This window comes from Callionymus lyra, chromosome 2, assembly GCF_982586985.1.
Source record: "Callionymus lyra chromosome 2, fCalLyr1.hap1.1, whole genome shotgun sequence".
Lineage (NCBI taxonomy): Eukaryota > Metazoa > Chordata > Actinopteri > Syngnathiformes > Callionymidae > Callionymus > Callionymus lyra.
Genome location: NC_141819.1, coordinates 27531176 through 27557847, shown reverse-complemented (window position 1 = coordinate 27557847; position 26672 = coordinate 27531176). Strand labels below are relative to the sequence as shown.

The following is a 26672-nucleotide window of genomic DNA, read 5'->3' as shown; positions in this document are numbered from 1 at the left end:
GCACACGTCGATTCATTTAAACGTTGAGTGAACGTTGAACGTTTTTTATTTTTATTATTCCAAACATTTTCAAGATATTCGTATGGATCGGTCTACACACGTTAATCTGCTGAACTAGGATTTCAAACAATACTAAATGTGACACTTTTTTTCAAGTTTTTAAGTCTCAATCAAATATTGCCTGTAAAGGTGCAGTCACTGGACCCCGCCTTGCAGGTCACGTGACCGACAGTAGTGGGCGTCTACCAGGTAAAAGAAGTCAGACGAGTCGGACCAGCATGTCTGTGATGGCCTCACACAGTAGTGCCTGCTGACTGGAACTGCAGGAGCGAGTGTGTTTTTTGACTATCATAGGTGTTCTCCCGCTGTTTTCCATTCAGCTGCATCAGCGGCAGATCCCACAGGTGTGACACAGGTATGACACAGGTATGAAACAGGTCACGACATGACAGACAATGAATTCCTTCTCGGCTGAAGGCACCGAGCCACGGCGAAATGTGGACCAGCAACTGTGGAGACTTTTGTCTTTAGTCCGATAACATGTGTTTTTCCAAGGAATAATTCGATTTTTAAGGATTTTTTTTTTTAAACCCATAATTTCACCTGGAAATGCTGTTGACACTGTGGATGAGTGTGTTGCTTCTGTGCTGCTACACACTGTGTGCTCGTCTGGGTGAGTAGAACTTTGATAAACAAATACTATCTCTATAATAACCACCTGATCATCCTCAGAGAAGTGTGAGCAGGGTGTCGTCGGCCAGACGCTCCAGCTGCCCTGCTTCTTCCAGGAAGCGTTCGGGAATTTCTCCCTGGAGTGGAGGAGAGACGGCGAGGTGGTCCTGAGGTCGGTGTGGCAGGAGGACACCAGCGTGGACCTGTGGAGCAAACACCCGTGGCATCATGTCAGCATGGCCGCGGACGCCCCGCTGACCGGGAACTTCTCTCTGGATCTTCTCAACGCAGATCCGACGCAACACAACTCGACCTACGAACTGTTCATCAACACAGGCAACCGCAGCGTCCTGGTGTGTTCGCTGTGTGTGAGGATGGCAGGTCAGTGACCCCCAGACGGACCACGAGCCTCGACGAGTGACTGACTCGTGGGTTTTATTTCAGCTAGTTTCAGTAGTCCTCAGCTGAAGAGAGGATCAGCCGAGGTCCCGGATGGAGAGGTGGTCCTCTCCTGTCACTCCTCCGGTGGTTTTCCTCGACCCTCCATGTCCTGGCTCATCAACGAGACCCTGAGTCCACCCGAGGACTCGGTGAAGACCCTGGTGGTGCCGCTTCCTGACTCCCACCTCTTCAACATCACCAGCCACCTCACGCTCAACATCTCCACCAATGACAACGTCTCCTGCACCGTGGAGAACCCGGCCCTGAACCAGACTGCCACCGCCAGTAGCTGTGAGTCCCACCTCTCCTCGGGAGTCCCACCTCTCCTCGGGAGTCCCACCTCTCCCAGGGAGTCCCACCTCACGCTAATGTCCGCCTCTCTCTCTCCGTTCAGACGGGCTGAAGGTCAGCGCCGTGGTCAGCAGAGCGTCAGAGGCCATGTGGATCTTCAGCACGGTCCTCTGTGTGGTGGTCGGGGTGATGGTGGCCGTGGGCGTGGCCTATCAGATCCACCTGGACCGAGTGAGTAAGAGGAAGAAAGTGGAGTACCAGGAGAGTCGTCTCCAGCAAGGTAAACACAGGAAGCTAATGTAGTCATTTTGACGTCTTCAAAGAAAACAAACCACACCCGTTAATTCACCCGCAGCCTTAAACTTGAGCAGTTTTCTGCCTCGTAAACTTTCTCACACTTTTCGTTAAGAGCCATGTGGGTGATGTTTGGTCAGTGAACACCTCATCGGGTGCTGAGGTCATACAAAGGTTAACATCAGTGACTGAGGAAGCACAGTTGTTTACAAGCTGTTGAAGATTATTAAAAAAAAAAAATGTTTTAAATTAATTAAGAGATTTTGTTCGCTTCCAAATTATTCGTCAGTCGTGTGAGCTCGATTGACGACCTGGTCCTTGCACTTAGTTTTATTTATAATTTTTTCCATCTCTGTGAATCAAAGAATGAAATACTTTTAATTATTAAAGTCCTAAAGGATAAAAAGAAAATGTCCTTAAAAAACAGACAATTAAAATGTTTTTACAAGTGTAAAAAAAAACAAGAAAATAAAACAAAAGAAAAGCAGATAATAAATGATGGACATCTGGGACTTTTATTTCTTTAGTCATTGTAAACTATTCTGATCCTCTCGTAACAAGCACAGCAACAGATAAATCTTCACTGAAGCTCCATCGTTTCATGATGAAGGAAGAGATTGTTGTTGTTACACAAACTGAAGCTGGTGTTCTATTCACTCGTTCACAGTCAGTGGAGCAGAAGGCAGTTATGGATCAGTAAACACATTCACAGCGTCAGATCACATGTCATTCTCCATGAGTCCGTAAAAAAATGTGTAGTAGCAGTAAAAATATATATTTTTAAAGAATCTTGGTCAAATGTTTGAGTGTTTAGTGTGGACAGTGTTAGAATACACAGCATGTGTTGACAATTCACACAAACATGCTACACAAAAGTAACTTAACACTGTTGGTAGTTTTATTTCGTCCAACTCTGGGTAGACTACTTCGTATGTTTTTAAGATGTATTTGTCAATTCCTAAAACCTTCTATAGAATAATGGAAGTCTGTGTGTCGCTGGATCATTTCAATAATGATTTTTTACACTTTAAACCAAATGTAGGACTTGATGTCATTGAAAACCTGATCTACATACAGATCTGAACATCACTTTCATTCCACTTTATTTGAGAACTGGATCTAAATGCAAACATGTATTTATCTCGACCGAGGATCAAAGGATACGTTCTTTAGAATCTTTATATTGCTTATATTCAATTTTTCTATTTAAAAACACAAAATCCAAATACATTTGTTGTGAGTTTACAATGTTCTCTTAACGTTCCTAGTTTAGCTCTTGCGAAAGTTTTCACTTATAACTTTCATATTTCTCGTCTCTGCCCGGAGCAGGACACCGACGGAGACATCTATACATGGACGAGACAGAGGAGCTGAAGTCGGAGCCCAAAGAGACGGACGTTTAAATCCACACCTGAAGATCTCTGGACACTTCTGGAGGCTCATGAACTGTTTATTGCGTGGAATTCATTTCTGAGGCACTTTGATTCCAGACTTTTCACTTTTCTGTTCAACTGTGAGGAGTTTAAAATTGATAAATGTCTTTATTTTGACTGGTTTTGTACAGTTTTTCTTTTTACAAATTCATTCCATGGGGACAAATCCTTGCACAACATCAAGAAAATATTGTCGACCCGACAACCTCACGCTTATTCTACTAAATTAAATGTAACACTTCACTTTATGGAACAAATACTTCCATCAATAAACACTTATCAGGTTAATGATCAACACAAGGTACTATTTAGCATCTGCAGCTTCACCACTTTCTATACTCGGATACAAACCAAGAGTTCACTAAACTGATCATTAACAGCAAATCCGGAACTAATTGGTTAAATATTGACTTGTGTTCCTTCATCTAATGTAAGAACCAACATGAAGTTCTCCATTTCTGTTCCCACTCGTCTGATGATGTAGCAGGAAGTGGAAGGATCTTCATCAGGACGTTTCCTGTGTTGACGTCACAGAGTAGACGTCGTCCCGACGCTGAGCTGTGATGGGAATCTGCTGCCGAATCTCCGCTAGATACTGCAGATCTGGGACGACGAGAGAGGCCGGATAGTTTAGGTTACCATGGTGATTTGAGCAGAGGAGATAAGGAGGTGAATGGATGTTCAATATGATTGGTCGGTCAGTGGCTGAGCTGCTGAGGAAGACTCGGTGACAGTTGGGATCATAAAACCATATTGTGACGCTCCATGAAGCAGATTTGTTTGCACAGCGTGTGTGTTGTTGAGCGTCTGCACTTTGTTATGGTTCATATTTGTTGACTGACTCACCGATGTCTGCATAGATCACCTGCTCCTCTGCTCCAGCTCGACACACCACTTCTCCCCTGCAGACAAGACACAAGCGTTCAGAGGGTTTTCAATAAGCAACGTCTGTATGGAAGTACATCAGTGCCATCAGAATAATGATTGGTTGAATTTATTTTTTCAAATATTGAAAGGTTGAAATCATTTAAATAAAGCAATATTTGTTCAATTTTAATTTCAACTATTTAATATGTTTTAATTCATAGCCTTTTATATTCAATATTAAAACATTTGAAGCCTTTTTAGTATTGTTTTGATTGTTAAAGCGCTTTGTGACCCTGGTCTGGAAAATAAATATTACTTACTTACTTTTTAAATTCAATATTAAAAAATACAAAACTTTTAAATTCAATATAAAAAAAACACCAGACAAAACCAAACGAGTACCGAGTTACTGGATCATACTTGCATAAACGATCAGGTGACGTCATCACTGCTGCATCAGTTCAGATAATTAAATGACAAAGTATTGTTTTAACGTCTGGAGTTTAAACATCTTACTCTACATCCCACGATCAATCAGTAGATTCTGATGTCAAAGGATTTAAAGAGTAATTACTATAATGGTCATTTCATTTACATTGTGTGTTTGGCTCAGTGAGTTAATGTGATATCTCATCTTCTGGAGTCGCAGGTTCGAAACCTGCTCTAGAACTTTTGTCAAGCAATGTCATGTTTTAGAATTATCTCTCATCTGGTGAGCCTGACTCTCTTTAAGACGTTTGTTCTGTGAAAATATGTACTTTCTTTAAAAGTGGCAGGTTTGAACCTCGCACATCGGAGCCTCATGATATATGAAAGCGTAGTTATACACGTCGACGTAGTTATACATGTCAACGTCCAAGTAGGTTTCAAGGTGATTTGCAGTTTTATTTTCGTTAAACTTCCTCTTAAGAGGTTTCAAACAATATTTTCTCAGTTAAGAGCAAAGTATTTGTGTTCATGTATGAAAAAATATAAACATTTACACCGGCGCTCGTCTGAACTCCTTTACAACAGTGTGATCCATGTCAAAAAACACTTTAAAAGAAGGATTATAAACTGTCAATACAGTCTCAATTGATGTTTTCATTGCATTTTTTTCTGATCATTGGGATTCATTTAGAAGAAACTGCATATTTTCACAGAACAAACGTTATAGAGAGTCAGTCTCACCAGATACGAGTTCATTCTAAAACATGACATCATAGACAAAAGTTCTAGAGCAGGTTTCGAACCCGTGACTCCAAAAGTCAAGACATCACATGAACTCACTGAGCCAAACAAACAAACCATCAGAGTGAACTATCGTTTCTGTTTAAATCCTTTGACATCAGAATCTACTGATTGATCGTGATGTAATTGAAGATGTTTAAACTCCAGACGTTAAAACAAAGTGTCATTAAAATATCTGAACTGATGCAGCAACGATGTCGTCACCTGATCGTTTATGCAAGTATGATCCAGTAACTCGGTACTCGTTTGGTTTTGTCTGGTGGCACTTTTATGATGAATTTAAAAGGCTTTGTATTTAAAATATAACAAATATTGAATAATCGAAATAAATTAAAATATAACAAATATTGAATAATTAAAATTAAAATATAACAAATACTGAATAATTTCAATTAATTCAACCTTTCAATATTTGAAAAAAATTAATTCAACCATTCAATATTCTAATGTTAAACTTTGCTCTCCAGCTGTGAATGTTTCACGTCAACACTGGATGTTCTGCTTCTATTACAGTCACCAGTAGATCTGATCGTCTGTCCTTAGAAACAAGAGGAAATCCACAGGCGTGTCACCAGTGAGCCATCTTATTACCAGGGGTTGACCACGGTGCTGTGACCCCAGGCTACGTAGGAGGCGCTCTCATCCCTGGCAGGAGACGCTGTGGCCACGTACACTTGGTTGTCAACGGCTCTGTGGAGAGTGAAGGAGAGACAGAATCAGTTTGTGTGGAAGAATTACTTGACATGTATAGGGCTCTTGACTGTACTTTGACTTTATCCCTTGTGTTATCTCAGGGTCAAAGTGACCCGAAGAAGTGGTCTGGGTTCAGATGAGGTTTAAATGTTCTACATACGACGAACCCTCGAGTAGTTACGACAATTTAAATGTAGAATTAAGTAACAGTCGAGATGGTCATATTGTTAATGGCTACAAATGAAAATAGTGTAATTCCTCACACTGACCTGCCTCTCTGCAGCAGCTCCCAGTGTGCAGGACCTGTGGTCATGTTGAAGGCTCCAGGGTAGACCAGAAGATGACACCCTGAGCACAACATCATTATCATCATCATCATCTTCTTCATCATCCTCCTCCTCATCCACACAGCCTAACTCCAGCTGCTCACCTCTCCTGCTGTACAGCTGAGCCAGCTCTGCGAACCTCATGTCGTAGCAGATGCCCACCCCGACCTTGCAGAAGGCTGGTGGAGATCAGACGAAGATCAAGACTCGCTTGATGGACATCGACAGACCACTTACGTGTTTCAAACATGGACAGACTGTCGCCCGGAGAGAGAGTCTCTGACTCCTGGAAGCAGATTTTCCCCGGAACGTTGATGTCGAACAGGTGGATCTGGAAGACGGTGAAGATCTTTATGTATCTTCTGGAAGAACAGTGGAGCTCACCTGCACGTCTGTCTCACCTTTCTGTGTTTAACAAGCAGCTTCCCATCAGGTCCGAAGACGGTGCAGCTGTTGTACAACTTCCCGCCGTCCTCCTCTGGGATGGATCCTGAACGAGTCCAACATAAGGTTATTGAAGAAGCCGGACGTGAAAGAACGGACGAGTGAACGAGAGTTTAACCAGTGACAGGATCAGATCAGAGAGCTGGTTCTTCAAGGGTTAACAATTAAACAACTCACACCAACAACTGCTATAGTCGGTCAAACATTGACAACACTAGTCTAGACAAACCAGCTCCGTGATCACTCAACAAATGTTACATACAGACATTAACAGGAAGTCATCACAATATTACCTCCGACTAAATACACTTTGTGTTCTTTGGCGGCCTCTGACAACATCTGTGTGGACTCCCCGGGGATCCTCTCGGCGTACTGGGAGAAGAAGCCGGTGCCGTACGGAGAGTTGAAGCATTCCTGAGTGGAAACAAGAAAGAACTTTGGTCGACTTTGCAAAAACAATTTAATCAGAATCAGTCAAATTATTATTGATGATGCTAGACAAAAAAACTGGATTTGGGGGGGCAGGGAAGTAATGATATAACAAATTACACAATATTCTAGGTATAATGAAACTGAGAATACATTGTGAAACTATTTTATTTATATTTGTAAGACACATATGCAAAAAAGATTCTCACAGCTCAATCATGACACTCTTAAGATATTTTATCACAATATGTTAAAAACATGTTAAATCCACTTGAACAGTTTTCATTATATCAATATTGTGTTGAGGCGTATCAAAGAAATGTAATTCTGATGGTGATGACAGATACTTTACTGATCCCCCTGCACTAAACGTGTTTTTATCAGCAGCAACTGTTGAATTGCAATTGTTCAGAGAAAGGAGTCCTGAGTCTCACCGGAAGCAGCACCACCTGGCTGCCCTGACCCGCCGCCTCCTGCACCAGCTTCCGGGCTCTGAGCAGGTTGTCCGCCTTCACGGCGCTCACCTGCAGCTGCACCACAGCGAGCCGGAACTCTGGCGGAACAAAGTACAACAGCCGTGTTTGAACGAGCCCTGAACTGAGGGCGGACATGAAATCTTCTCCTTCTTCATGTCGAGTTGAAATAGTTTTACTAAACGCTCAAAGGAAGAAGCTGGTACTCACTGGTCATGGCTTGCTTCAGAGCAGACATGTGGACTTTAAACACAACAACACGCTGACTCTAGGTCAAAGAATCACGTGACAGATAATGACTTTCTTCAAAATAAAAGATTAAGTGTTCAACACCGCTGTACTTTACTAGCAGATACAATGCAATGTTCTGTACGATATATAATTACTAATAATAACATCGATAATATGTGGGAAAACAAAGTCTGATTCTAGACACTTGAATGCAGAGTTATCCTCGAGGAGGTATTAGATTAGAAGCTTTATTGTGAAATTCAAAACGGAAACGCCGTAACCGGTGGGCGGATGCTCTGTCCCCGCTATGTTAGAAATCATATCCCATATTTAGAGAGCTCACTCTATAAATAACATAAATTAAACATTTCAATAAATACAATACAAAAGATAATATTGATAATAAATATTACTATTATATAAACGTAAAACGCTGCTTCAGTTGAGAGTAAATATGAGATAACTTGTTTTACTTTAAACTTTAAAAAACAAACCATAATAAATGTATTTATTTTGATTTAAAAATAAATAAATTAAATGTATCATTCAAATAAATTGTAAACACAGCAGATACATTGTTGTGTTTTCCTAAAATAATTTGTTTATCTATTTATCAATGAACATAACTTTATCATTCATTTAAACTGTGGCAGAATAGGTATTAAATGTCTGTTTTAATGTTTAAATAAGAAGCTCTTTTAACCTCCATTTGTTACAGGGATTATTTGCACCAGTTTGAACTAATCATCTGTATTTAGGAATCCTTTTGTACAATATTTTGACGGGATAATCAATAATACATGAGCATCTTGTGTAGAAAGGATCCACTGTAGGAGCGTTAATTGGAAAATGGAATAAATCTAAGATCACTAATGATCTCCATTGATCCAAGGATTTTACCTCGTGGGTTACAAATGATCTGAAACGGTGAGAAAACAGCCCAGAACAGGGGGCTTGTCTAAAGTTTTCTAACGACAATCTGAATGATCCAGAGCAGTTTTGGGAGATTGTCATGTGGTCAGACGAGACCATATTGCAACTCTTTGGTATAAACGGCACTAGTGTAGGGCCCCCCCGAATTACCACAGGTCTTGATGTTTTGTACTTCCAGTCTCTTACAGGTAATAGATTCAGAAAAAAAAAATGTCTGAAAACTAGTTTAACATCAGACACATGAGGAGAATGATAGGATAATGTACAAGACACATATTTCTCCAGTGCCTCTGAGGTCTGGATTTAAACTTGGTTGACAGCTAGAGACTGGTATTGGAAATCATGTGTAATAATTCTGAGCAACTCTAACTAGTGCAGCCTTGGACAGAAAAGCGATTTACCCTCTGGTTGAGGGTTTGGGTTTGACAGATGCTTGCAGAGGCTGTGTGAAGGAAAGTCTGGGATTAACTACAACGTCTGAAGTGCGTAGAACAAACGAAACTGTGACAGAGATCAACATATGCATGTCAATAATGATTTCAATTTATTAAAAACAGAGTTGAGCAGAAACAATAGCCGTAAGGTGCAAATGAACTTCAATCTGACTAGTGGTGACATCCATCCAGTGACGCTTTAGCCAACAGATCTATGGAAACCGTAGCAAAGACAGGAATGTCTCTCAATGTAGTGAAAACTTCAGTCGTCTTATCAGCTATGCGCCTCTTCTTTTAGTCTTGAGTTTCTCTATTTAAGACAACAAAAATACCTTCTCCCAATTGAAGGTCAGATTAATCCGTTAACTCTGGTATAACCATTTTACCCCCCAAACATTTGTCTGATCAAATGGTGCGTTATGGGTGAAAAACCAACTAAAGGCACGATGCTTACTCATCACATGATATGAACACATTTCTCGTCAAATCAATGCTCAGGATATCTCTTATTTTAAACCCTTCATAAAATAAAATTGCTGTACTGTGATCAGTTTGGTAAATAACTCTCACGCTCAATCACTTCTAAGTCACAGTGCTGCGAGACACAGTCCGGTTAAAGTGTATAAGAAATAATAATAAATAATCTCTGAGGAAATCTAACTAGAAAGAAGGGCAAATAAAGGAAAACCTTAACCAACCTCAGATTTGAAGACATGGTTTCAAAATGACAGTCTGTGCTAATAGAGAGTAGTATATCGTATTTACATATTTATAATCCCCAAATTTAAGGCGGTCTGCTCACTTTGAGAGGAAACCTGACTTCCTAGACTAGTTTAGAGAGAACAACGTTTGCTCAGAAAGGTCCATTCTGTTCAGAGGAAACGGTCGGTTGTGTAAAAGTTACAATGCTACGTTAAGGCGAGAGAGGATTTGCACTGTCAAGGTGTTTGAAACAAAAATACACAACGTCCTTCTTCAACTTCATGTGAGAGGGTAGTGGGACACCAGCTGAGCACCTTGGAAGCATCCGGGTTGTGGCAGTTTCTGAAGTCGTCTACCAGGTCCAGAACGGCCTTGGTCGGATTGGTCCAGCAAACATCTGAGGGTTCCACTCTCGGCAGACTAAGACTTTTAAAGAGTTTTTGTGCCTCTGGGTCGACACATCTGCTTCTTAAGAGCTTTCCAGGGCGTCCAGGACTTTCATGATCTGCTGCTTGATGACTTTGGTGGCGTCGCCAGCGTTGGGTATCAAATAACTGAGAGCAGAAACAGACAAGACATCAGGAACTGCACCAGATAATATCTAACAGGGACTTTTGTAAATATTGTAAAAACAATTATCTTTTTTTATGTATTGATGTATAAACTGTATATTTGTGAAATAAAAAGTTTTTCAAATTTAGAATTCTATTTCTATTGTATTCGTTTTACTGATGCTGCTGTAAACTAAAATGTCCCCTTGTGGGAATAATAAAGGAAATATCTATCAGGAGCGAACTAATCTGTAACCAACTAGGTTTATTACTTGACTCACATCTTTAGAGATTTAAATTTACTGGCACTTTTATACAAACATTTTTGTATTGAATTCAACAAGCTACGAATTCAAAAATAATGAATTTAGGAAATGTATTTTTTAATTATTGTAATTAGTAAATCAAACTATGAGTAACAAAATGTTTATTTAGTTTAAAAAAGGAAGGTAAAATAATAAATTACTTATAAGTATTTAAAAAACATTAAATTATTGAATATTGAAAAAAAATGTTATAAAAATATTATATTAAAAAATGTTATGCGACTGTTATACTGTCGTCGGACAGGATCTATAAGGGCACTTAAGATCATTGTTTTGCCATCTTAGGGAATAACATAAGAAAATAAAAGTAAAAAATGATTTTAACAATGCGGAAGGGTGTGGTACCAGAAGCTTGTGTAGGTAATAGCAGAACACAGGTAATGAAAATAACTAATATCACATACTTAACATTCCTAGCTGTGAGGATTGTGTCAGGTGTGAGACATATCAATGTCATATTCATTTTTTAATGAACAAACAAAAACTAAAATTAACGATTTTATCTGAAATATTTTCTCATAACCGGATCAAAATCAGGAGTTCATCTGATGCGAGGTCTGAGTGAAATACCGTTCCACCGCCGAGATCTCCACGCCGGCCGAGTTGTTGGTGCCGAACTTGAAGGTGATGAGCTCTGGGTGCTTCTTCTTAGACGTGATCTTCACCACGGAGCTCAGAGCCTGTCTGGACTGGATGTAGGCGAAACCTTTTCTTGAGGCGATCTCGCGCAGACAGTACATGTGAGTGGCTGTGATCAACAAGTGGCTGAAACATAAACAAAAAATATGTTTTTGTTGTTGTTGGTTTACCAGTGTGACAGACATACGTAGTTAACGATCGTCTCTTAACCTTCACGATTCCATGGACTCACCTCTGGAACATGTGGCCGGTTTCTTTCACCTCATTACAGGGAATGTGGTGCTTCACATCTGGTTTGGTTATCCAGGTCTGAATGTTGACAATTTCCTTCCTGTCGTCGTCCGACATGGACGAGCTGTCAATCTCATCTGTGGACGACAACATGTGATCTGGCTGCTCATCAAAGGAAATCATCATTATTAGGTTAGGAAGAACTTTATTGATCCCTCAGGACGTCTCCTTCAGGATTATTTTTTTTTATCTAACTAAGCATAGGATTTGAGGAGGAGTTTCTTCGATTCAAGTCAACATTGAGATTTCATAAAATGCAGTTTTTAAATTGCAACAATTGCGATAAAGAAACTATAAGTGCGTACACTGACTTTAAAGTAGGTGGGGGCAGAAACAAAACTAGACAAAGCACCCTTCAGATTTTCTTTTTGCTTGTATTAAAAAGTGCAAGAAAATAGTGTACATATTCCATTTTTGTAGCCAGATTTAGTTTTTTTGCACTTATATTTGTGTGATATTTATAGCAGTCTTATTTAAGGTTTTTATTTTCAAAAGTTAAATTAAGATATTTTATTCACATCAATGTTCATATCAATAAATTCTAATCCAATCTCATCAAACTATGCAGGCCTGGCCTGCAGGGAAATTTGTTTAACAAGGTTTGAAAAAAAGAATGGGAACCATCCCATTATTGTTTTTTAAAGAAGAATAATTTGGAGCAGAAGCAACTCTAATAATCCTACAAACCATTCTAGTGCTGTCGTACAAATAAATCAGTTTCAAACTTAAGCATGTACCTGTGTCATATTCCTCTTCATCACCAATACTGAAAACTGGTTTCACGCCTCGGTACGGTTTACCCACGCGGTCACTGCTGCTCACGTGCCTGGTGACAGAAACCATTATTTTATACGTGTAATGAAGGAAAGAGTTTTTGGATGAAAGAGTAAAGATGTCCGAGCTGTAGAATTAGAAAGACATTTGGTTACCTACAGCTAAAAGAAGAGGGAGTTAGACAAGCCGTTTTGTTATTGATGACTTTGATAGCCAGGTATATATTCGAGTCAATTAGAAGAGATACGTTTGAAACATAGCCCTGGCTATCAGCGCACAGGTAAATGAATGAGTCGACACATACAATGAGCATCTTCAAGTGGTGAGGTTTGCCCCCGTCAGTGGTTTATAAAGCAGCAAGCTGCCCTAGTTGTGAAGAGAGAGAATCGATAACCACTTAAGAGGCTGCAGCAGCTAAAGTGGTGCAAACTCTAAAGCAGCAGTGTCGGATGTTGTTAGTGGAAGCATGAAGACAGATTTATCGGCGCTCGGCGTCAAGCCCAAAACATGGAGGAGCTGTGAGAGTGAGCTGTTGAAAGCATGCGTTGATGTCTCCCTACAGTCCTGGACACTGGTGCAGGACTACATCCAGTGGACATGCTGGTGACAGACGCGTCACACATCTTACCGATCAGGAACCACTTTGTCTGGCCAGGGCAGATTGAAAGATATTCTAGCGTGGAATAAGGGACGAGGAGAAGAGTTTTAAAAACAAGGTCAAACCATATCATCAAGTGTGTGGCAAAATGGAACATACATGGTGTACTCATCAGTATGTGGCTGCTTATACTTAATAAGTAATAGTAGTAATAAAAATAGTTTACACCTCCAAGGGACGTGTATTTTTAAATTATTTTGTAATTTGTATTTTCACGTTAATGTCGAGTAACTTGTTTTATTTTGTTATATTTTTTTTGTTTATATAAAATCCAAAACTCCAAACATTTCTGTGTTGTTTTTACAATACTGGTAATAAATGTTTTCAGATTCTGATCAAACGTTCCTTACCTCTCTACAGGAGTAGCGGTGTTCTCAATGAAGCTGATCATCTTTTCTTTTACATTGACCGACTTGGACTTGAGGGCAAACGTCATCTTGTTCACCAAAGACTTGACTCCTTTACCGTCGCTGGGGCTGCTCAGAGAGTCGCCCTGTATCAAGAAAAAAAAAGGGTTGTCAAGAGATCAAGATTAACCAGCAGCTGATAATTGATCCTCATACATCCACGGAGCTGAGGCTGCTGAGGGATCCTGACGTGCTGACAATCCAGTGGACATACGAAGAATCCAGACCCTCCACGTTCATGTCCACCAGGTGCTGCTGAAGTGCTGCATACAAATATACACAATTGGTGTCACACACTTGTGACATATAAGGTAGAAATCCTTTCACACTTACCCATGAAGCCTCCTTTAGCAATACTGACATATTCTTTGTTTTTCTACAACAGAAGGAGAATAAACATAAACTTAGATGCGAACACGAGTCACGATGGACTGAGTTGTACCTGAAGGAAGTGAGCCAGAACCATGTTCATGTACATGTCCTCCTCTTCCCTCCCACTGCCCATGAAGCACAAGTGCTCGCCGCTGGCGATGGAGCCAGACTCCAACGACTGCTTCTGAGCGTCCAACAACGACTTGACTGACAATGCAAACTCAGAGGGGTTTTGGAGCATCTGTGGTGAAAGTAAAAACATGTTTGCAAGATGTAAGAAAATAATGATACAATGAGATATCAAGATCCTTTTTTTTTATAATATAATATCAATATTCAATAGCAGCATATCAATTTTAAATTGATTTTATTTCAATCGTAGTTCTTTTACGGTTAATATTAATATTGCAATAAATGGTGTAAAACAATAAACTAAGATATAAATATTCCTAAAAAAGTTCCGCAGGATGACTGAGAATGAGAGGATACGGTACAGCACCTTTTACATTTTTTTAGTTTGGGCATATTTTGATTTCAAAACAAATGAAAGCAGTTACGACTTTGTCTAGAGTCGTGTGCTCTGTACATTCTGCAACACCAGAGTCAATACTAAAAATGAAGTTAAGCGTAAGTTCCATCAGGAAGACTTCTGTGTTTCCTTCTCATAACTCTTTCACTCAGTTGGGACTCTTTCCATTCTTTCTCTTCATCACTCTAACTGCTGACAGGTGCTACACCTCCTCATCCAATCACACAATTACAGCTCCTCCATAGATCAATAATCACTGACTGTCATGTTTAAACACGCGTCACCCGCTGTTAGTCTATCTTGCAGCTACGATCCTCATCTCTGCAGTAATCTTGAAGCCCGGCGCCAGGCTCACAAGATTCAAGATCTCTTCTCCAACGGTCTAGAGTGCTGCTCTGCTCCAACTGTTCTAAAAACTTGCAGTAGAAGTTCACAAAGAGTCTGGTTCTGTTTGAGTTTTCTGCCTCAGAGGTTATTATTCCTTGCCACTGTTGCTCTTGTGTTGGTTAAAGAACTTAAGTTAACTCAATGATTAAAAACAGTACAACGGATACACTGCAAATGTGTCAAGACCCCATTGGGGGGGATATAAAACTCTCAGATCTCCACCTATAACCACCTATCATTCATCAAACCCTGATGATGGGGTCTAACTGGCAAATAAATTTGCTACCTCACAACATTAAAATATTTAAAAAATCCTAATATTGTATCTTGTCTCCTGGTTGAAATATATCCTTGTTCCTACAGTATTACAATATACTTGCATCAATATCCTCTTAATACTTGCTGTATCTATATCTAATATTTATTGAACCCTAATTTCCCACAAAAATTGTACCAAGGGTTCAATAAAGTTCTTGTCACAGATAAACATGGTCACTGCATCAGAACCATTTAAGTACTTTAAAAAAGGATTTATCGCCGGATTCATCAAGTATATCTAAACTAATCTAATTGCTGCAAAAGATTTAAAGTCATATTTTTTACATTATCTACTTATTGAAGTTGAATGAGCCTTCATTTCTTCTGTTTGCATTGTTCCAACTAAAGCATTTATGACAGTGTTACACGTACAAGGTCAGAGTCCAGGTGAAAGGCTGTCGACAGGTGTCCAGCGTTGTACTGCTCCGCAGGTCGACAATCCACCACAAAGAAACGAACTCCATCCTGAAGAGTGAATATATTTTCAACTATTAACTTTTGAATGTAGTCTATAAATGTTTCAGAATCAAGTGGTCCGACCTGCTGGAGCTGGTTGGCCTGCAGGATCTCGGGCACTGACACAGGCAGACACAGAGCCTGACTAAGATCCGAGTCTTCCTCCTTCAGAGCCACCAGGCTACTACCAAAAAGATTTTGGTTCATCTAGAGGACAGGAAGTAGGTATGAGTAAAAGGAAATGGGAATATCACATGATCTGATGAGATGAAAAGGAGGAAGTTACATTGCTGAGATTATCTTTTAACAAAGAAATCTATTTACTTCAGCAAGTTTTTACAAATGGATACAGGTCAGGTGCTGAAACGCAAAATACTTTACTTTTCTCAGTGAAAGTGGCGTCTTGCTTTGGTAATACTGCGCCAAGGAAAATAAATCCTCGATGTCCTCAGCTTCCAGAAGTGAAGGAGAGGCTTCAAGCATTTCTATAAGACAGAGAGAGAGTATAAATCTCAATGAGCTGAACGTAGAATCAAAACAAACTCACTGATGATGTCCTCTTTGCTGTTGCCTTCTTGTGTAAGTATGGTCTCTCTGTAACAATCGACAAGAGTTAGACTAACACAAACAGCATCCAAACAACCTCATATGGCAGAGCCTACTTGGCATTGACGAGGATGATGAGCATGAGGAAGAAGATGAGGAAAGGGTCCGTCTGCTGAAGGTACGAGTCCCACAAACTCTGTGTGACATCTGGAAGGCAGTTACTGGAGAAGAGACTCCCGAGCTAATGGAAAAAAAATGATGAACGTAAGGACCTTCATATGCAGGTCTACGATCTATTCATTACAAGAAGATAAAGAATATTTACCCAGTTGATGGCGTAGGAGTCTGGTGTTATCTTTTTGGTGTCCAGAAATGAGCAGAGTTCAGGCTCATGGTACTGCAGCAGCAGCCTGTACAGGTGGAAGGGCCGGCCCTTCGCCACACAGTCCCTGATAAAGGTCACATGCATGTAGACATTTTAATCTTGACTGAAGCTCAGCGATTTGAGGATGAAATTTCCTACCTTGGAATGTATTTGCTCATGATGGCGTAGAAACAGTTGTAGAGGTCGCTGCGCTGGAGTTGAAGCCCCAGCAGAGGCTTCAGGATGTGTGGCCAGCTGGCCTCCGAGGTGAAGCTAATGTTCCGTGACTTACAGTAGAATGTGATGACGGCTTCCACGTCAGACACTATGTCAGCCTTCTCTTCCTCTGACGCCTCTAGTTGGTCTGAGCCCGAGGAGCAAAGTATTAAAAAACGATTGCAAATACTGTCCCATTATAATATCCTACTATGTTGTCTCTCACTGACGAACACAGGGCGTTATTGTCATTTAATTAGTCATGTGATTATCTATTTGATTCTGCATGATTACATCAAGATTACGATATACTTTGACAAGCATCAGGAAAGGAAGCCTAATAGAACTTGAACTATTTACTTCAACTAAATATCCATCAGATTAAGTTATAAAAAGACTACTTGTTGCATATCTTGATTCTTAGTTTAGCTCTATCCAATTACAATGAAATAAAAATGTCCACATAGGGGATGTCTCGAGGCATAATAAATATAGACATCTGTTGTATCAAAAGAGGAAGACAAGGACGTACCTATTAGTTGCCGAGTTCGGTTGTGAATAAGTGTCTGTTCAGGTAAATCCATGATGCCATCCCATGATGCTAGACTGTCGCCTTTACCAGATACATTCAGGGCAATCTGAGAGCAAACAGATTCATAAATAAATATGGCCCATGATGTGTTTATGCCTTATTCACAGCACCTTTTCACTTAAAATATTGAGTAACAACTAGTTAGACCAGTTACGACTGAATAGACCAAATAATGAGACGCAGTGTTATTGTGGTTGTGTGTACATCAGTAATGTTGACTGAGAAAAGACGCTGCTTCTTCAATGTGGTTGGTTCATCTGGTAGGGATGAATATATCGTGTCAGTTTAGATACCGAACCAAGTTCAGTTGAGAGAAGACTACCATTATCTTTACATGGGGTATTACATATTAATAAAGCCCTTAGCAACCACATTGATAATTAAGAAAAATAAAGAAAAAAAGAAAAAATAATTTAAGATGAACCAAAAACCTGAAAGATGGTTTCATCACACATAGGTTGCTTTAGACAATTAATTATTAAATTTACAATTGAAATATTTTTAATCAGAAACACATTTTTTCTTTATATAAGGAAGGAGTAGATGGTAAGTAGACATGATCAGAAATGTGAGACAAGTGTGAGAAATGGAGGAATAAAATACTTTTATGGTCATTAAACCTCATCAACCACATGGATATTGTCAGGTTGGGTGTGTCTTGAAGAAACGTTGTTATTACTGTAGACGATGCCGGCTGGTCTTTCCAGTTTGTTTTCCCTCTTACCATTCATTCATTCATTCATTCAAGTTCTCACACTAATCCTGTAGAGGATGAGGTTAAGACCTACTCTAAAAGGGAAGAATACTCTAAGACCATGTCTTTCTCAGCTATGTTCTCAATGAACAATTATTCAGTAGCATATTAACCTCTACAATGTTTAGTTCTGGTTAAGCTTCCAGAATATATCCCAAGCCAAAAGAACGTAACTCCTACCATCCACATCTTGGCTCTGTCCTGAGGAGAAGTGTCCTGAACTTGGGAGATACCACGATCCATCTCCATGTCGGACCCCCCAGAATCCAGGGCCTCAGCAAGGTCCTGGTCCCTAAAATACGGATTAGATTAAATTCATAAAGTAACTCTACAGACAACTGGCATAAATAATTTGCTTTTTTGTTGTTTCATTCATAAAAACTACACAGTAGCATTAAAACAATTGATCAATCTACAAAATATCATTCAGAATTTTAACATTATTTTATTTCTGGTCAAGGGAATACTTTAACAATCACTCACAAATGTAAGCTCTAGATGATTCTTTAGGCAGTGTCTGTCCAAACAAACGTCGTAGTGTTTGCTGGATCACGTGATGCGCGTTGTTTATTGAATTAAATGTGTAACATAATGCGATTGTTAGATCCAGACATGCGCCGAAGTATGGCAACGCAAACCATGGAAGGTTAGCTTGGTATTCTATAGGGATGCTTCATATAGCGAATCCATGGAAATATTAACCTATAAAACCTATTTAGCTCGTTTGTAACTCGATTAAAAGCAACATAAACAATGAATACGAGCTAGCCGCCGACAGGAAGCGATTTGGTTCAAGATTCCCGTCAGCAGAAAGACAGATACGTAAACGTGACCAGTATTTATTAAAAACACAACTTGTAGTAACTCGAGATTAATACCAATATCTGACATGGAGGACAGAAGAACAAATTGTCTCACCAACTGCCACCAAAAGCTTCCTCCACTTCATCCGACATCTTTGTATTGACGGAGACACGTCACAACCACGAGTTATCGCGAGATTTAGAACGGTGATCCCACTTATGCTGTCAGACGGTGAGCGTGGATTCATGATGTAAACACAGCATAGCATGACAAAAAAAATGATAACGAGTCATTTTCCAGGCAATAGAATTTTATTAGTACTTGTTTTTCTCACTTTGGTCACCATATATATAGTTGAAGAATGTCATTTGAGATTTTTTGTTCTCACCAGATGCAGCTCGAGTGTGTAATTTTGAAAGTGTTATTTCATATGTAGAAAGATAGAAAGACAGAGGTTAGGAGCACATTGTTATTTATCGGTTAAATAATCTAGTAAAGAACCAAAAATATACAAGGATCTCAGAGCTGCATCGAGGTTTTGAACAATAAGGCGAGGGACATCATTTGAAAGTACCCCAATGAAAGGAAAACCAACGTCCATGGCATGAAAACATTGTACAGCAAAATAGAAAATGTATTTTCACAGAATCAATTCCCTTGTGATATGTGCGCACCTTTGACACTTGAGGCTGCTCACGATACGTTTAACTTCACGTTCCATTCTTAAAACTCAGAAATCACTCAGTATGACGGTTTAACGTTCTTCTAGTGTTTGGACAAGCATCACATCGACATGTATTTAGAAAGTGAACATGCTGCACCAAAATAAATCAGGCAATCCCAATATAAAAAAAAAAAACACAAAATAAACTAAAAAGGTTCCTAAAGGAAGTGTGCAGGTCCTTACCAATGGCAACATTCCAGCATGACAAACACAGACATAACACATTTGACAAAAGTTTTATTCTTGCAGTCAGACGTGACACTGCAGGCTACAATATGGAAGGTAGCAGAACGACACTGCATAAGTTTTAGCCGTACAGCTCTCACAGTTGTCTGTAGATTCAGACTGAAATTGAACATATTGTAATATTTATGCCATTATTTTCCATTTTATCCATAGTTTAACCTGTAATCTGAAGATTTCTCAAAAGGATATTATAAATTGTTTTGTAATTTTATATTAATTATTCTTTTTCGGTGTCAACTAATCAATGAAATTCAGACAGACGAATCTATATGTTCAGGAATCAAGACGGAGGTTGGCAAAGAACTGGTAATGCAGTTACAGCGTTGGTGGTTTCAGACCGTATTTTCTTGCTACCTCAGTCTGGGCGTATGCTGCGTCACATAATGAGTACAAATGTGCCATCTCCATCTCAGACTTGGCTAGATTAATTGCCTTGTTGAACATGTCTATTGCCTTGTCCAGGTTGCCTCTGAAATAAAACGGTGAAGATATTTTTAGAAACTTTGCATCCATATTTAGTATTTGTCTACACATTAAACTTACCTTTGAACTTCAATGGTTCCCATAGTTTCGTAGGCAAAGTCGCATTTGTTGTCGATCTCAATCGCCTTACTGATGAGGTCTAGACCAAGATCCAAGTCTTGCTTCCACTGAAGTTGTAGTAAACTGTAAGGAACAATAAGAAACACTCATCAGATAAAGGCAGGACTAAATTGAGGTGAAAGAGCAACATACTAAAATGATAAAAAGGGAGAGAAAGCTATAGAGAAGCAGTGACTAAGAGGGTAGGGGAGATTCATTTAAAAAAGGAACCAATGGACAGAAAAATAGGGAGTTTTCTGGACCGTTGAAAATTCATTCAATTACCTTCCAACTAATTTAATAACATCTCGTTTCATAAAGCCAACTACCGTAAGAGTCAACTGTTTTATACAATAGCTGACTTTCATTAGGGTGAAAATGCTATTGCCAGTGGGTCACTAATAAAACATTAATACTAATATATGAAGATAAGAAATCAAAGACATATAAAATATGAATTAGGGAACTGGATATGGCATCAATAATTGAAATGTCTTCTTTTAAAGTATTTTAAATTGACCCATGTGTGGAAATTAGTCACTTAAAAAATAAAGGGCCCAGATAGTATACATTGCTGTGTAGAAATATCCTAAACTTTCAGGAGGTCGGTTTCAAAACTGTTCTTCAAGACTGTCAAACATTAACAGTGCCCGAGTTGTTTTACCCTTTGTGGACATATGTGGTGGCATTATCTGGCTCGAGCTCGATACACTTGTCGTACATCTCGTCGGCTTTTCCAAACTGCTGCTGATCAGTTAGAGCCTGAAAATATTAATATAATATGAGAATACTGTTAAAGCTTGGAGAAGAATGAATTCGAAGAATGAAGGTTTCAAACCTGAGCATAGAGGGCGTAGCCTTCAGCACATTTCGGGAACCTTTTGATCACGTCTTCAAAGCCGTCCATGGCGATCTGGACTAGCGAGGGGTTATTTCCGGTATATGCTTGTCTGTACTAGAAAACATACACACGGTTTACAACTACTGCCTCCAAACATAATCAGATTTATATTACTCTTACTTACAAGGGCAAAGCATTTCTGTGCCTGAGCAAGAGCAGAGTCTGGCCTGAGCAAGATACACTCGTCGAAGTCTCCCACGGCCTCGTCCACCTGGTCCAGCAGGATTTTCAGCTGAGACCAAAAAATAACAAATCAGTTGATCAACACATCCAAGTATAGCCTGGTCATGATACATCGTTATCATAATCCTTAACCAAGGTTCTCACCTGACCCCGGTGGTGATACACATCAGGATTCCTTGTGTCGATCTCAGCTGCCATGTTGAAGTCTTGTGTGGAGAGCATAGGCTGCTGCTGCTGCATGTACATGCTTCCTCGCTTGATCAGAGCATTGGCTCGCAGCTATTCGAACCAAACAGGAATTATTAATCTGTAATCCTTCTTTGAACCGCAGTTCATTTTTTTTTCACCCAAAAAATGGTTTGTACCTTCACGTTAGCTTCCTGCATATTGATGACTCGATCCAAATCCGGCTGAGCGGCTGTAGCTTTGCCAATCAGCAGGTAGAAGGTGGCGCGCAGCAACAGAGCCTCAGCCGTGTATCTGCTACTGGAGTCAATCTCCTTCGTGCATTCACTGATGATTTTGTCATAATTTTCCTCCTCCATGTACTGCTTTGCCTTGAGGTATCCCGAACTGAAAGCACATGGAGAAGAAAACACACTTTGTTGAGGAAGATCTAAAATAATCAGTCTTTTTAGTGGAATATAAAGTGTCAAAATCCATCATTTATTTCGTCAAAATTATGTACATTTTAAGAAAAAAGCTGCACCGACCTCTCTGTGACCTCAGCCGTCTCGCCCTCCTTGTCCTTGTCTTCATCTTTCTTCTCGCCTTTCTGCAACGCCTGTGAGATGATGTCGTCTGTGAAAGAGCTAAAGTACGCCTTGATGAACTGAGGTGAAGGCATCATGGGTTCACGGTTCTACGGAGGAAAGAAGGAACATTGTTTATCGCAAATATTTAAGAAAAAATAAACAAGAGAATGTAGTGAATGAAACCTTGTATTTTTCTTTTGCCTTCTCCTTCCCCAGATGCTTCAAAACCTTGTCAGCCAATAACATGCTCTGTTGGTTTTGGAAGGCCTCGAGAATACAGACTGCTGTGACATCTAAAAAAATATGAAAATAGCACCATCAGCAGGATGATCAAACATTCATTTGCTGTCAAAAAAAGGAAAGAAGCTTCACCTTCAAGACATTCTTTCTTGTTTTCTAGTTTCTCTAGAGCTTTGGCTCTTCTGAAAAGAGCTTTGATATACCGAGGGTTTAGTTCCACAGCCTTGGAACAGTCTTGAACCACCTCAGTCCATTTTGCCTGGAACACAGAGACAAAACACCCATCATTTACATGTATAAACATATAGAATTTAAGATCATATCGACTGTTTTCTAGAGTTCAGACCATTTCCTTGTTGGCCCAAGAAGATATTCTTGATATAAATCCAACATTCTGGTGGGCAGTTGAATTTATTCTATGTTCTCAGAATCAAATCAAATTATTACTTCAAATGATTTGTTAGGCTATAATTCCTATGGAGTTACATGAGTATAACTGGAGTAAACAGAGAAAGGAAATTGGATTTGCTGCAAAAATGTAAGAGACCGATTAGGGATTCAAACCTGCTGAACTCTAGATAGAGTGTGATCAAGAAAACATTTCCCCCAAAAAATGTAATGATGAAAAACAAAGACATATTTGTATCATCAGTGTATCAATGGTGCAGGGGCACAGTACCTGTTGTTCGAAGGCTGCTGCTCGGTTCTGGTAGAAGGTTGAAAGGTCAGACTTCTGCTCTGTGGGACAGAGGGCAATTGCCTCTGTGTAGCACTGGATGGCGTTCTCATACTTGCCAGCCTTAAAGTACTTATTGCCTTTGTTCTTTGCTCCTTGGGCCCGATCCAGAGGACTCTAGATATGGAAGTAAAAAAATATTCACAAATAGTTCTTCATTTGCATCACTCACACTTTTACATTCAAATAAACGAGACAATTTTAATAAAATAAGAAAATAATGGACAGCAAATGAAATAGGAAGTATGTTCCATTAGGTTACAAAATACAGTTAAAGTAATAGTTTATGCATAGAACAAATCGGTTTTTGATGCTTTGAAGTTTACTCGGACCAATTGAAATTGTGTAAGGATTATTTTTGATTCTTCTGTTGCATTTTAAAATAAAATAAACATTTGTTGGATGTTTTAATCATTCTAGTTGATATTGGCTGAAAGATATTTACTCTGTTTTTTAAATTGACTATGATTATTAACGGCAGGATACATATTTCACAACAAACTAGATACTTGACCGACTTGATATTCCCAACCACATGAATATTCGGACACAGATTAAGTTTTAACTTCTAAGACAAAAATACACGAAACGTTCAATAAACACATCATTTTAAATGAATGTAGTGTAAAAGGTGTTTTGCTAAATACACACCTATGGCAGTTATTTAAAAAATGAAAACATACGTTTATCAGGTAAGGTTTTTAAAACGTTTTTAAAAGTCTTGTCTTGACAAACCTATGACAACCAGAGCTGCTGTCACCCTTGTTCATACCAGTGTCTCATATCGTCAGTAGCAACAACTTTCGGTTTCGCTCGTGCATTTAGGACTTGGTGACATATTTGTGCGAGGGTTCGGGTGGTCCACACACCTCCACGGTTCGTTAAACTATCGTGGATAATCCACGGGTGGCCTTGTCCCGGTGAAGGCATCTGTCAGTGAGGACTGCCCTTGACTCTACCCTCGTAACATTGAAACACCGAGCCGTGGCACATGCTCGTCACGATACTTTCATTCAAAGCAAGGTTTTTTGTGGGATAAAGAGTAAGATTTAGCGCCAGTAAAAACCGGTACCGTGTTAACCTGGTTGGCTCCGGTCGCGCTCTCCGGGCCTTGGACCGGACTGGCGCTGCCTTCAGGAGTTTTCCTTTCCCCGTTGCCTTTGCCTCGCCTTCCCTTCGCCCGGTTGCGGTTCCAGAGGTAAACCGCTCCCGCTCCCAGCACGATCGGGGTTCCGATTAACAGCGCCAGCTGCCAGCGGGGTAGTCCGGTACCAGACTGTGGCTCGACTGGCTTAGAAGCGGCCATGATCAGTAACCGAGCGGAGAACCTGCTAGCAGCGACACCACCAAGCGTGCGCAGGGAGGTCACGCATGCGCATTGGAATCACGGAACACCGGTTACGAGAGGCCGCATGTAATTGTAGTTCCAGTTTGTAGTCCATGAGACATTAAATTAGTAAGTAAATAAGTAATATTTGTAGAGCGCTTTGCTAGACCAGGGTCACATTCAATATCAAACAAATAATAATTATTATTATTCAGTGTCGCTGAATCCAAATATTTTGTCACACTGTGTTTCCCCCATAAATGTATTTATAGAAACGCTGAAATACATATTAACGTATATTAAATTCCGTTCAGAGAGTAAAAAAAAGTTGCAAATATATATGTGTGTTTTTTTCAGTTACACAATACATTTGTCCAATATATATAACTATTAAAACGTTTAATAGCTTCTTGTGTTACTTATCTGTACACTATGTTAACATGAGAAAAAAAATGTATATGAAAAAACATGAAGCCATATCAGATGATTTGGCTTATATTTTATAGTTGTCATGTTAAGTAATCATTACACAGCCCTTGGTTGTATAGTATTTTCAACACTTGGAGGTGCTGTTGCTGAACGTCAGATATCTATTATCGAGTCATCGGCAGTTCTGAGTATTTGAACTGAATTGAAACTCTCCTCTGACTCGTTCTGTTAGGGAGGTTCATTTAGGTGTGTTTCATCATTACAAAAATAATAATACATACTATGCCCAATCAAAAATCAAAAATCAAATGGCACAACCTCAAAAACAAAAAACCCAAACATTAAGAGCATAAAAATTCATAACACCATAACTCCCAAGACGGCCTCATATAGAGTTTGTGTTTTACTCATTTCTACAACTTGCTTTTTTTGAGTAAACTTAACTGAAAGTCTCGACATTTCAAAAGTCATACTCTAAAATAAAAACACAGTTCAGACAGTCATAATCAACCCCAAAATCACCAAACATTAAGTCATTCATTTTATTTTTCTCTGCAGCCTGCTAACAAATTCCAAACGGATTGGTATGGATTCCCTGCCAGGTGGTTGAGAACCACTGATCCAGGAGACTTTCTGGACACGACACCTTCTTTCCTAAGCCCGGTGCTGGTGCAGATGCCCTTTAACCTGGTTATGTCAGGCGGTTTTCCCATATGGCCAAGTGCATTGTTGACTGCTGCAATGAAAGTGAAAATCAAATGTTGGTGTGCAAAAGCTGAGTAATAAAACACGAGTGACCTCTATTTAATCAATTGTACACTAACAAAAGCTTCATCTGAAAAGCCCTAAAATCGATGATGCCACAGACAACAACAAAATGTGTTTGGTGTTCACCAAGTTAGTCCTACTGTGAGCAGTCGTCACAGCTTTGTGCTGAATAATAATTTATTATATTTCATGTATGTCTTTTCTCTTGAGGGGTGCTAGGAATTTCAACATTTTTTGGCTCTTGATTTAAATTGTCACCTCGTAAAAACTCTCCATTTTTTATTACAGTTCTTATTCTAAATTTGTATAATACTTGTTTATTGTGTTCTTGTCTTCATGTTCTTAACATGTTGACATACTGTATATTGGAGGCTGGTTTACTACCCAATATAAAAAGTTCAATATTACAATTTATTCAAACGCTGTTTTTATTTCTGCCATCCTGATGCTTTATTTCCACTTAAATAATGAATGTTATGCCTGTCAAATTACTTTTAGAAACATTGAAATTGTGTGCATCAGGGCAACAACAACAGATTACCATAATCTCACAAGTCTGGACAGATTAGCTGTCTTTTAGAGGACAGGTGCTGTAAGATGCTTAGAAACACTTTGAGTCATTCAGTCTTAGATAACATCGGCGCCTTATTCCTCAAAAATAGATTATCTTGATTACGACATTTCAAGAAACACAAAAATGTGATGCTATTTATATTGTAATAAATTAAGTTTTGTCATATTTCTTGTCTCTTGTAGAAAGTCCTTGAGTAGTTTAATTTATTTGGTTGTGAGATTTATTCTTTGGTTTGATGTATACTTATTTTATTTAAATAAAATGTTGTTAAATGTTGTCTTGAAAAGTTGCTTCTATCTGGCCAAGACTTCCCACTCTCTAGTCCATCTC

The 26672-nt window shown here is 39.3% G+C and overlaps 4 protein-coding genes across 6 annotated transcripts; 1 reads left to right on the top strand and 3 right to left on the bottom strand.

Moving 5' to 3' along the window:
• Positions 1-14: 14 nt before the first annotated feature.
• LOC148086332 (ICOS ligand-like) lies at positions 15-3248 on the top strand. The gene is made up of 5 exons (XM_087784414.1): positions 15-673; positions 733-1053; positions 1117-1404; positions 1508-1684; positions 3028-3248. The coding sequence occupies exons 1-5, from the start codon at positions 610-612 to the stop codon at positions 3099-3101; spliced, it is 924 nt and encodes a 307-aa protein (XP_087640540.1). The 5' UTR covers positions 15-609; the 3' UTR covers positions 3102-3248.
• On the bottom strand, positions 3220-7879 carry nit2 (nitrilase family, member 2). The gene is made up of 10 exons (XM_087784415.1): positions 7804-7879; positions 7555-7673; positions 6985-7105; positions 6649-6737; positions 6485-6578; positions 6352-6426; positions 6191-6269; positions 5820-5918; positions 3978-4033; positions 3220-3734 (listed from the first exon to the last, which is right to left on the bottom strand). Exons 1-10 carry the CDS (start codon positions 7829-7831, stop codon positions 3637-3639), a joined length of 858 nt encoding a protein of 285 aa, XP_087640541.1. The 5' UTR covers positions 7832-7879; the 3' UTR covers positions 3220-3636.
• A 1391-nt stretch (positions 7880-9270) lies between these two features.
• tbc1d23 (TBC1 domain family, member 23) lies at positions 9271-19049 on the bottom strand. 2 transcript variants are annotated; one of them, XM_087784412.1, is made up of 19 exons: positions 18992-19049; positions 18254-18365; positions 17260-17365; positions 16671-16875; positions 16473-16596; positions 16264-16388; positions 16149-16195; positions 15983-16086; positions 15686-15808; positions 15518-15610; positions 13982-14152; positions 13873-13915; positions 13696-13802; positions 13483-13625; positions 13103-13147; positions 12438-12526; positions 11642-11777; positions 11341-11535; positions 9271-10447 (listed from the first exon to the last, which is right to left on the bottom strand). In XM_087784412.1, the coding sequence occupies exons 1-19, from the start codon at positions 19027-19029 to the stop codon at positions 10363-10365; spliced, it is 2091 nt and encodes a 696-aa protein (XP_087640538.1). In that variant the 5' UTR covers positions 19030-19049; the 3' UTR covers positions 9271-10362. The 2 variants fall into 2 exon arrangements, with proteins under 2 accessions (XP_087640538.1, XP_087640539.1); XM_087784413.1 differs by lacking the exon at positions 13103-13147.
• Positions 19050-19169: 120 nt separating this feature from the next.
• Positions 19170-24593, bottom strand: tomm70 (translocase of outer mitochondrial membrane 70). 2 transcript variants are annotated; one of them, XM_087784410.1, is made up of 12 exons: positions 24326-24593; positions 23188-23361; positions 22641-22767; positions 22452-22561; positions 22227-22375; positions 21879-22086; positions 21658-21792; positions 21455-21562; positions 21268-21384; positions 21094-21191; positions 20391-20513; positions 19170-20316 (listed from the first exon to the last, which is right to left on the bottom strand). In XM_087784410.1, the coding sequence occupies exons 1-12, from the start codon at positions 24548-24550 to the stop codon at positions 20163-20165; spliced, it is 1728 nt and encodes a 575-aa protein (XP_087640536.1). In that variant the 5' UTR covers positions 24551-24593; the 3' UTR covers positions 19170-20162. The 2 variants fall into 2 exon arrangements, with proteins under 2 accessions (XP_087640536.1, XP_087640535.1); XM_087784409.1 differs by having other exon boundaries at positions 24317-24592.
• Between the last annotated feature and the right edge of the window lie 2079 nt (positions 24594-26672).